The sequence below is a fragment of the Eucyclogobius newberryi genome, unplaced genomic scaffold (genome assembly GCF_026437365.1).
Source record: "Eucyclogobius newberryi isolate DKJ021-1_F unplaced genomic scaffold, fEucNew1.0.hap1 SCAF_7, whole genome shotgun sequence".
Classification (NCBI taxonomy): Eukaryota; Metazoa; Chordata; class Actinopteri; order Gobiiformes; family Gobiidae; genus Eucyclogobius; species Eucyclogobius newberryi.
Genome location: NW_027316389.1, coordinates 25,258,227 through 25,270,242, shown reverse-complemented (window position 1 = coordinate 25,270,242; position 12,016 = coordinate 25,258,227). Strand labels below are relative to the sequence as shown.

General features: G+C 41.1%; 1 protein-coding gene across 5 annotated transcripts in view; it reads right to left on the bottom strand.

The window, feature by feature from the left end:
- The window catches only part of LOC140348776 (prickle-like protein 1), a 72,053-nt gene that overhangs the window by 2,267 nt on the left and 57,770 nt on the right, over window positions 1-12,016 (bottom strand). For all 5 annotated transcript variants that reach the window (XM_072434862.1, XM_072434858.1, XM_072434860.1 and 2 more), the window contains exons 2-6: window positions 4,406-4,606; window positions 1,794-1,907; window positions 759-896; window positions 284-487; window positions 21-207 (exon numbers count right to left, since the gene is read on the bottom strand). In XM_072434862.1, the coding sequence (XP_072290963.1) occupies window positions 21-207; window positions 284-487; window positions 759-896; window positions 1,794-1,907; window positions 4,406-4,591 (829 nt within the window). In that variant the 5' untranslated portion in view covers window positions 4,592-4,606. The remainder of the gene's footprint in view (window positions 1-20; window positions 208-283; window positions 488-758; window positions 897-1,793; window positions 1,908-4,405; window positions 4,607-12,016) is intronic.

The following is a 12,016-nucleotide window of genomic DNA, read 5'->3' as shown; positions in this document are numbered from 1 at the left end:
TAAATGGTGACCGGTCTTACCTATATGTTCTCCACAGGCCTCGCAGTACTCCGCGTAGAGAGACTCGAAGCATCCGCAACAATACGGTCTGCCGTCCTTCATGATGTAACGTTGACCTCCCAAAACTGTCTCACATTCAAAACAGGAGAAGTGCTTCATGTGCCAGTGGCGGCCCTCTGCTTCTGTGCACTCGTCTGCAAAGATTATCTGCACACAGAAAAATACTCAATACAATATGTCTAAACTAATGCCATTTTTCACCCCGTTTCTGGTTAAGTTTTACCTCATCACAGGCCGTACAGCGTGGCTTTAGCAGTTCTGCATGGTGCCGGCCACAGTGGATCTTTCCCTCGTGGTAAAAGTAAATTAAATCCACCAGTAGCTCACTGCAGGTGGCACAGGCGAAGCAGGCTGTGTGCCAGAACACCCCGGGGTTCATTCTGGACGCAGACACCACCATTTCTCCACCATTGATGCTTTCGCCGCACTAAAACAAACGCATAACATTATTAGTGAAACATCTAATTGTAGCTACACATTGGTCTCTTGTTTAGAATGTACTCTAAGTGTTTATACTTATTCAAGGGGTAGAACCGGTTCCAAAAAAAGATAAATTGCAGATACAATTGGAAAATGTGATTCCCACAAAGAAGGTCCAAACACAAAACCCCAAGTCGTTCAAGGCAACGTCTTACCACAACTTCCTCTCCACCATGCATTTAATTAGGTAAGTAATTCAAGTTTAAATGAGTACTTACATGCTCACAAACACTGTTCAGGAGATTGCGAGGCAGCATTTTCACTGTTCCTCTCCCGAGTGCTTCCTTCTTCCTCTGCACACTGAACATCTGCAGTTCTTTTTCCTCCTCTCCGCTGAGAGACTGGCAGTAACGCACCTACAAAAGCACATGAAAATCTAAAGCAGTCTGCAATGATCAGTTTTGAAAAAGTGCAATCAATGATGGCTGTGCAATTAATAAAAAATGTAATCAGAGAGCTCATTTCTAATCGCAGATGATATGCTTTGCTCTTTTTAATCGACAGCTGATGATCCTGTGTCACAAAAAACATCTGGTTTCAAGTAGAGTTCAGACTTTTGATAAAGACAAAATGAAATTGTTTTGTGTTAGATGGTAATGATTAAAAGGCTGTATTATTTATATTAAAAAAGTATTATTGAAAGCCATTTTATTTGTTTTGTTCAAATTGAATAAAAACTTGGGATTGATGAATATGAGGAGAAAAAACAGCCCTTATAATCCATCCACGACATATCAGAAATAAAAAGGTGATGATGCTGGGACAGAATTGAGTTTTTTTTCATAGCTACCACTGTATATCTCTATATCTTAATGTGAAGCCCACAGATCGAGAATCCTTATTTTTTACAACAAGCTATTTTGACGTTTACCGCAATGGTAACAAGCGCCAGAGCAGACGTTTACACAAATAGTGCTTGTGTTTGGATTGAAATCAAGAGCACGGGCAACAAAAGAGCAGAGAGACAGGCTGTTGGTGCTGGTGCCACTGCGGTGGTGGCATCACATAAAGCCTCTCTCTCTCTCCCGCTGTGCGCCTCTCGTAAACTAACCACTGCTATGACAGGAATCTGACTGGTGGGGGCTCCAGGCAAACGCTATAAACTCATCAAGTCAAGAGTCTCATTGTGCCCACATTACACGCCTACAAGATTGCGGAACAAAAATCCCCTGGTGTGATGCCGACGTAGATGCCAAGTGCTGACATTAGCGAGAAGGCAAACTGCAGTTGATATGAATTCATAATGTTCTCACCTCATTATCGTGTGGCGGCAGCTGGTACAGGAGCTGCTTGATCCGGAATTTTTCGCCAGGGCTGTTCACATAGGGGACCTTCTCCTCAGGAAGACACGAGAAAAATATCTGTACCTGCAACAGAGCAAATGTGTCTGTGTTTTAGAGCTGAAATGAATCCGTAATGTGCATCAGTGATTTTGACCAAGTACAAAAATAAGAGAAAGCAACTTCAAAAAGTAAGAGAAAGCGACTTCAAGCAATGAAATCGGGCCCACGACACATCTTCCAAATATTTAAAACATATACGTATGTATTTTATTGACTGGTTTCAGTCTGGGTTAGCACTAGTTTAGATCTGGTTTGGTCTTAGTTTAGTCCCTGTTTTATTCTGCTTTAAACCTGTTTAGATTCTGGGTTAGTCCTGGCTCAGACCTGGTTGGTACTTGTCTAGTCCTAGTTTAATTTTGCTTCAGTTCTGGATGGGCAATTTTACAAAGCAATGTAGCTAAAGCATTTGGAATGTTATTTCTCACACTTTGTTATTGTGTTGTATTAACTCTATTTATTGAAATAATGTTGAGGATAATTTGTGCGACCCAAAATGTTGTAACAATAGTGGCGTGTTGTGCCCAGAGGCCTTCACCCTCCGAAAAATCTGGCCCTCGGGAAAATGAAGTTGAAAAGCCCTGGTGTAAACCCTTTTTTTTTTTTTTTTGCATCTTCAAAAATGAACATCAATGGTATCAATTCTGTACAATTTCTGTGTCCAGAGAAAGAAATGAACTAATGAAGTAAAAATTGCACCAACTATTCATATAGATTACTCGAGTAAACATCAAGTCACCTTCAAATAAAATGAATGGAAGTCTCTCTAATGGAATCTCTCATTTGTCCAGGAATGGTCCAGTGTTGTGTTATTTTGTAGGATATACAGACACTGAAGGTACTTTCAGACAGTTGAATTAATAATACAAGTTAAAATGGGTTTTAGTGCCTACTATTACCACCACATGTTTCCTGACCCTTCTTTAAGAACACGCTTCTTAACCAAAGTCTTAGTTAGGCCTCATGAGCCAGTTTATCCTTTCTTCCTTTTATGTGATGATAGTTTAAAGGAGTGCAGTGCTTAATATGCCCAATTAGTTTCTCTCTAGTCATATGTCTATCTCTATAGGAACAGGACAAAGCAACATGTCCCTGTGGCACTTTGACCTCTTGGGCTGACCAATGAAAACTCAAACTTTATGAGGAGGGACCATTACAGCTGCAGAGATAAAAAAGATAGGACGTGCTTGTCTTGTAGGTTTCAGGCCGACTTCCTGCAGCTCGGACCGTCTAAAAGAGAGGGGCTGGAGCAATTTAGCCTGACAATCATCATCAAGCGCTACCCTTGGTCATAAATTATGCACATTTACATACCACAGTTACAGGGGGGGCGGTCAACTTGCACCATGGCCCTGTGTGTTTCTTCACTGTAATAATGGAGCCATAATACTCAGGGCAATAGCTGCTGTAAAGGCATTACAGTTAACACAGGCACAAGCAAACAAAGGCATGCTTAGGCCCCGATAGCCTTTAGCATAGCCACCACCCCCTTCATTGCATCCATGTGTGCTCTTTAACAAAAGGAAACTCTCCAAACTTGTGCAAAAGAAGCGGCTAAATTAGGAGCAGTGCCACATTACACTAGTTGCCCCAAAGTCATGAGTGAGGAGTTGGAAAAGACCGAGGGCTTGATTGCAGGACCTTCCCAAGATGGACGCTGTGACCCATCAAAGTTCCCTTTTTCTAGCAGATCCCTGATAATGACAAACAGACGAGCCAGGCTGCAGTTTGTAAATAAAATCGCACACATCCTGTCTTTAAGTGGCTGCCTGCTGGAGCTAAACAGGCCTGGAGGGTTTTGCAGAGATTTGCTTTGAGTGCGCACCGTCGTTGCGTACAACTTCATTTGGTGTTAACTGTAATCTTCTGTTACAAAATATATGCTTTTGGGGTGGAACAGATCCCCTTCCAATTGTTTGCTCGTGGGGGAACTTTATTCAATGTAAGATCCATTGATTTGGCTGCTAAGTCCACTTCTCTCCCAGGCGGCAGGGCGTTTAAAGATTATGATCCTTCAAACTTTAGTTTTCTCCCTTTTTGAGTTTTCTTTCAAAATTCAGCTGGGAAGCTTCATTTAAAGTGCATATGACAAGTTTTTAGGATTTTCCAATTTGGACTTTTCTGTTAGATAAAAGCTGCAATCAAGTAGCAGTTTGTGAAGAAAAGTTGAAAATGTGATGCAAATGACATGACATAGAGCAGAGTACAAACCTATTGACATCACACTAATAAACACTAATTCAACAAATTAAAAGGTTTTTTTTTTTCATTTGTAAATGATAATTTAATTACATTAAAGGATAATTAGTTTATAACCAGGAAGTAAAATTATAAGCCTAAAATGGCTAAACTGTGATAAGTGTGTAGATATAATCTTAACTGTGTTTTGTAAAATGTGCAGTCCAACCTAGGCACTTTAAGTATAGTAAAGAGATGTACATCCAAAAATGTGAAAATGTAAAACATTCAAAGAGGTTCTGAACAGTTGTGTTATGTAACTGACTTGAAGTGTGCTTTGTGTTTACCTGCTCAGGCCTGAGTCCAGGTGGTACCCACGCATACTCCTCCAGAGCACAGCCGGAGTCGTCATCAGAGGTGGAGCTGCGCTGGAAGCCAAAGCTGAGTTTACTGACTTTGTGCTCCATGATGAAGTCGTGCTGACGTGCCCCACCCTGCAGGCTGACCGAGGACACTCCGCTGCTCAGGCTCATTGCACTCTCCACTCACTGGACACACAAAGTACAAAGAATTTAGCCTCTTATTATTACATGTTTGTGCAACTAATTCTCGCCACAACTAGGGATGTCGCAATATCAGACGTTACAATCAGTGAGATGAAACATGACAATATAACAATTATTCACAATGACTGAAAATCTAAATAAATAAACTTGAAATCCCTAGCCTGCTTGGAAATGTACAAACTTTTCAACTGCAGAAAATATTTGCTTGTTTCCAATAACTCATTTTAATGTGTTGACCAAACCACAATCAAAACCTGGTACAAAACCTAAACTAAAAAGGTGTAAAAAACATGACTAAGCAGGCATAAAGTTTAGCCTTGCGTTAAACCTAAATCAGAACTTGACGTGAACTGAAAAACACACAGAAGTAGGTTTCCATGCCACAGTTTGCGAATCTCTCCTGTATTTTTTTAGAGGGATGAGTCTCACCCAAAAAGAACGATAGCTTTTCTGGCTGACATTTAAGCATGTGCCCTCCTTATGTGGTTTTTGTGGATAAGAGAGATCATTAGGAAATTCCCTGAAGCTTCGCAAGGTGACATCTGTTCTCATTATGGGGACAATAATAAGCAGTTAGATATTCATAAATGCATGACTGTAAATGCAGAATTACTTGTATAAACAGCCCGTCTTGGGAAGTGCTGCGCGGAGCCAACATTCCTACGCCGTGGTGTAATTGGGTTTACCATCATCTCATAAGGAGGAATAATACCTGCTTCAAAGTTAGTGCTTATCTGTAAAACTACTTTTGAGTAATGGCTCTAGCTGTGTCAGATATTACTTAAGGGAGGTTGTTTTGTATGATCTGATCCAGGACTGAAAACACACGGGACCGGCCCAACCGCCATATGGGGAATGTCCACAATGTCCCTTTTTTTTCGCTTTGGAAGGCTTGTTTTTTGAACCTGCTGGACTCTGCCTCACTGTCCTTTCATCTTTTACATGTCCAGGCACTGGCAAAACAGGTGACGCGGGGACAGCAGATAGAGACGGGGACGATTGATGCTCAGCTGGACACAGAGGCAAGATCAAAGGTGACACTAATGGATTCCACAGTTAAATAAGCGGTGTAATAATGAATATACAACATAAATACACCATTTTCATTCCTAAAGTGTTCATTTGAATGTAATAAAGTGGGCAATAGCTGTGTGTGCCTTGTTGGAGTGTATCATGACTATAACCTCTGATAACATCTTTATTAGGCTGCTTAACACATGATAACAAGAGGTGGGAGGTATAAAGATTGTGACTGTCTGCAAAGCTGGAGATTTTCACGTCATGATTTCTGCTCAGACGCAGAGGAAAGTAGCAGTTTGCCACCACCATGCTCTGAGTGACAGGCAGATTTAACCAATCACAGTGAAGTGTGAACTCTCAGAAGATGTACAAATAGACTTTTAACTTTTAAAGGCAATTTAGAGCCACAAAGCATCAGAGTTGCCAAGTCTGCTTACTTACACTGACTGGGCTTCTGTTTTTGGAAAGCTTCTTGCAAAGTTTGACAGTTGCGGGATGAATTTTTGCACTTTTGATACATATACATAATATAGATTTTTTTGGTATTTTTTGAGGCCAGTTTTTTCCAGCAGCTGTAGAGTGTAAGTGTTTGTCCATAATCATGCTTTTTTTCCAAAACCCAAACCTTTAGCTGTGATTAAATAAGAGCCTTCACCAGTATCCAGTCCTTTACCTCACCACACCCCCACCACTGCTCCCTTATGCCCTTACCCCCTATGGCCAGTGAGGGCACACAAGGACACAAGGAGACAGCTGAGAAAACCAGACACAGTTGGGTGTGTGCTCTTTGAACAGCACACACCGATGACACGAGAATGAGCCATCCAAATCGGCCCTCTCGCTCTCTCCGTGCGTGATATATGTGCCGACTGCCCCGGGAGCGTGCAGGCCTTGTGCGTATTTAAAGAAGTAATGCACATATTTACACTGACGCCAATGCGGTCGAACGTGGGAGGCCTTGCTAACTACAGCTCTAAACTATAGCTTCATCTAGTCAAGGCATGGATCAAACAGCATCAAATTCACAGCATAATTCCTCCCAAAACTATGCAAACAACACACAAGAAAAGAGCAAATGATTGATTCAAATGATTGATTGTGTCAAAGCACATTTCGTTTTCAAGTTTTTAACCCATGTCTGCGCTATCTTTTCTATTGTTATTTTATCAGTATTTGGTGTCGTGTCATTGATTACGCATTGGCTCATGATTTGCTCCATTACACACGTGTTGACAATGATGCCTTTGTGAAAAGCTTGCATTGTTTATCTTGGCTTATACGCGTTAAGGATGCCTCGTGTTATCTTGACATGCATTAAGATAATCTGGCCGTGGCCTCCGAAAGCAGAGGCGAGGAATCAGACACCTTATCTTCTTCTGTTCACTTCTATTGACTTGCAAATGAGACCAAAATAACCTTCAAAAATGTGGCCTTGTTTGAGAGTGGTTTGGGTGTCACACGGGAGATGGCTAACTATAGACAGGTCTAGTTAGGGGCTACGAAACTTTGGCTTTTTCTTACTAGGCAACGATTTAGTTGAGTCACTAAAAGAAAACCATGTCTCTTGTATTAGTCACATTTTTGATTTTCAACTTTCCCCTTTGCTTCTCTTTTAAGTCTCGGGATCCATTGAACTTTCTGTCCCACTGCTTTTTACAGTTTTCCCCTAACAAGGCGACTATAGTTTGTAAGGTTATTTTGGAGGCCCCGTGTCCCCTACTGGTCTTGCCCTCCTCCCACACTATACCAAGACCCCTGTAGTCCTGAATGTTTAACAGCCTATGGCCCCTTTGTAAAGGCACTTGTTAACATGGCTTTGGGAGCTGTAGTGCCTTGCATCTGACTGATTCACCCAATGAAGGGTATAGGTGTGTGTGGGGGCAGGGCCACCACAGTGAGGCTAAAACAGTGACATGTATGAAGATGTTAATGAGGCCTGTTTGACAAAAGAGTGGAAACGTTGTGTAAAACACAGTCACTTTGTCGATATTAGCCAAAGGATCACTCTTTTGGTTCCATTAATTCTTCATTGAAAAAGTTTTGAACATAGTCATCAGGAGAATGCTTTAAAAAGCTCAATGTTTTGACTTCCATTCAAAAGTCATTTTCAATCTAAGGAGCTGGGCTTAGAATCTCAACTTTATAAAGCTCTGAGCTGACCAAGATTTTTTAAAACGTTGTCCAGTTGACTGCCTTTGAAACCTTCTCTACCCTGGACCATTCCTGGACAAATAAGAGATTACATTAGAGAGACTTCCATTCATTGTATTTGTAGGTGACTTGATGTTTACTCGAGTAATCTATATGAATAGTTGGAGTAATCTCTCATTTGTCCAGGAATGGTCCGTGGTAGAAAAGGCTTCAAAGGCAGTTGTGTGGACAGTTTTTGAAATTGAGATTGTTTCGACTGGCATCCGGGAGTCATTGTCAATCTGATGGCAGTCGATCTCGATTTTAAAAACTGTGTCCAGATGACCACATTTGAAACCTTTTCTACCTGTACCAAACGTTTAGGTCATTTTTGTACTTCTACTTCTAATAATAATAACACCAAGACATACAATAAAGGTAAAGTCATTAAAAGCCGGTTTTGAAAGGATGTGTTTCAGTGATTTTATTTAAGATGTTTTTTGTGGATGAGTCTCTGATGTGTTTGGGCAGCTCCAAAGGGCGGGGGCTTGTACCAATATCACTTTTTGGTTATGCTACACAATTCTGTTAAATACCTTAAGTAAATTCACTGCAATGTGTGTATTTTTCAATCAAGCGTCGCATGTACTAAGAGAGTAAAACACACAACTTTAGATTATGTTTCTTAACTTTCTCATGAAGCGAGTCATTGGAGCCTTGGATTAACAGGCCTTGAGAGCGCTCAGGGGAAAGTAAGCAATGGTGAGCTGAATCACTGTCTATGTTCCAGTAGGAAGTGCACATATACAGAGTCCTACACTGGGCCCTCTGTCAGCTCCAAACGGACTGACATGTTTAACTTGGCTCACGCTAACTCTGCAACACAGTCTGGCCTCTGCTGCTGGAGGAAAACAAGAATTGGGTTCAGGGAGAGCTCAGCTGAGATGTTTCAATCCTTACACCAGCCTGCAAACAGTTCTATACATAAGAAGTCTCATTTTGAGTTTGTTGACTTTTTTTATAATGGTAAGAAGACGTTATTAGCTGATCTACAAAGTATTTTTTCACTCAAATCTTCATCATTATGCGTTCATTAATATACACCACACATGCTTCTGTCACATAAATCAGAAACAATTGCCATATTTTTAGATTCTTGAAGCTGCAGAAACAAAACTGCATCTTACCTTAGTTGAAAACCAATCTTAAAAACAATACATCCAATTTTTGCTCTCCATAGCAGAGTAGGATCTTCACCAATTTAAGTCAAGAGTTTCAGTGATGTACATGGTCGAAACAAGATATATCAAAGCTCCAGCTCCAAAGTTAAGAAGCTGTCTCTGTGGTGAGTGTGAGTTTGAATGCATGGAAGAAGTAGCTCAACCAGATGGTCACTCAGGCCTCGCCACTCCTCCTTTGCCCATACATTCAAGATCCCGCCTCTTTACAACCATACAGCCAATCACAGCGCAGTGTTGTAAACCGAGGCGTCTCCCTGGATTTTAGCACATGCTTCCAAATGAGAACCTCCAGCAGAGAGTTGACTTAACAGGATCTGCGTTTTATAAGGCATTGGAGGCAGACCCACATCTATTACTCATAATTTACTCCAGTCAGCACCGCGGTAAGGCTTTGGTTACGGCAGTGGTTTGTGTCCTGTGGGTTTTAGACTGAGAAATCTCTTCAAAAACTGAAGTTGACTATCAGTGGAAAAGAGGCTTTTTCATTCGAACATTTCTCATTAAATATGCCAGTGAAAATTACAGATGAGTTATAGCATGCCTTGTGTGCAAGTCATTTACAGAGCACCTCAACCATGTATTATAGGCTTAACCTAATCCAAACAGAGATTTATATGTCCAAGATCATTTGTAATATAGTCGGATCTGGTAAATGTACAAAATGTCATCAAATGCAAAAGACTAAATTAAATAAACACCACTAAAAGTTTCCAAAACAGTCAGTGGTTTTTAAATAGTAGCTCTGATCCCACTAGCCGTTTGTGGAAGTCTTGTGGTACTCAAGAGTTTAGTTGATGAGAGCTAGACACAGAAATGATGTCTAGGTTGCGTTCACATTTGTTGTTATTTGGTCCTAAATTGAGCCTATTTTAGTACTGCTGTGGACTTGGGGTTGTTCTTGTTCTAATCATTGTTTATTTCTGGTCTAGTCCAGGCTAAGTTTGGGGTTTGGTCCTGGTGGATCTCACTTTGATGTGGTGAATATGCTCGTGTGGATGCTCTTTTTACAGCACCTGGTTTAGAGCTGGTTGAAGCCACTGTTTAGGGTCTGGTTAGCTTTACCTTCAGCTCAGATAACTGTAATACTTTGACCAATGATTCTCTGACTGGTTGTGACAATCTTGAGAACTATTTCTTAGGTTGAATACAATCTCAAGAGTTTACTGGTTCTAGTAGCATATTAACAATGTAGTTTATGAACAATGAAACCCAAATGGTGTCTCCTTAGGCAGGATGCTGTTGACCTCTGCCTCTCCTTCACCTCCTCTGGAATGTCAGGAGCAGGAGCCCTTCCTGTTACTGCTATAAACCCAGAGTGTGCAGATCCAGGTCAAACTCTGGACAGTTGCACCTTCAGCATCAAACTGCCATTGTTACTTTCTCCAGTGATTGAAAAGGATATTAATGTTAACGGGGCAAATTTGGGCTTGTCTGTTTTTAATAAACATTCATTTTACATGTGTGTCAGTGTCTTACTTTACTTATTTACATTGTTTTGTCTACACATTATTATGACAAAAGATAGAAAGAGAAAGCTGAATGACATTGTGGGCCTCACAAGTATTTTTTTTAATCAATAAAAACGTTTTAAAAGATCACAAATGATGCACCTGATCCCTTATATTTTAAATACATGACATTTGATGGACAGTTCTGGTCCTTGTCAACACTTCCATCATCTCTACATAATCACACATCATCCTTCATGTGCTAAAAGTGTGGGCAGATCTGTCATTTGTCTCTCATGCATGAATCACTCAAATGTGGCGAGTGCTTTAAGTTGAAGTCATTTGCGGTGCAGACTGCAGCAGGTCTTCACAGGACAAAGCCATTGTGGCAGCCAAGGCCAGGGACTTCGAGACACTCTTTCACAGCAGAACTGCTGGCTTTTGTGTTGCTCCCTAAAGAGTCAGCAGCCTGCTCCATTAGCAAGTCTTAGAGGGAGGGCCCGCTCAGCATCCTGCCTTTGGGACAAGGGCAAGTAGGTACATTAATGTGGACTAAAGTTTAGATGCTATTCAAAACTGCCCATATGAGAACGCCTGAGTTTCTATAAAACATGCAGTTCAGGCATAACTTGAGTGGAAAAGGCTTATGAATCATGTTTGGATCGTTTGTAAAGAGCTTCAGTCACTGACCATCTCAAAAGGATGACAAATCTACTAAAACTACCATAATAATTTCTATGAATTTGAGGACATGTGAGGAGTTCATGTGAGGTCAGTGTGCGAGGACTTTGACAATAAACTGTCCCTAACATTCTGACATTCTGGATGTGAACCTGACACTGTTTGATGGCTGAAGTTAGCATTAGCCACCAGACCAGTTCAAGGTTTACCCCGGACCTTTCTCCAATATAAAGACGGACATGTTGTGCATCCCTGACCTTTGGCCTTTGGAGGGGGGCAGTAGATGACCCATAAATCCATGTCCCAGGGGCTTTATGGCTCATTCCTGTGTCATATGCCCCAACGACCTGAAACAGCACCTCACACCTGGTCTGCACCTTCTGAATAGTAAAACCCACCCTCCGCTCCATCAGCGGCAGCATGTCCCAACAATGACAGGACGCAAACCATTATGATCCCAAATAAGCGACGCCCCGCGATAAAGTCACATTCTTTCCCTGGCTCAAACACGTCTTATGACAGCGCTGCAATAAAAACAATTTTCACTAAAACATTTCAATATGCAATTACCATCATTGTCAGATGTGGGCCATGAGCATTGCTGTAATTAGAGACAATAATACAATGAGGAGACTCTGGAATTTCAACATAAAAGCTGTGTTTTATTTTGTACAGCAAACAAAGATTGATATTGAATTGAACCTTGAGTTCTTCATTACTATTGATTGCTTATTTTGTTTATGTATGCGTGGGATATGTGTGGGATATGTGTGGGGTTTGGCATGTTTGTTTGTCACGGGACACTTGAAATTCTCCAAAGGGGATTAATAAAATATGTCTATCTAACCAAGTATTTACTAGGAAAAGGACTC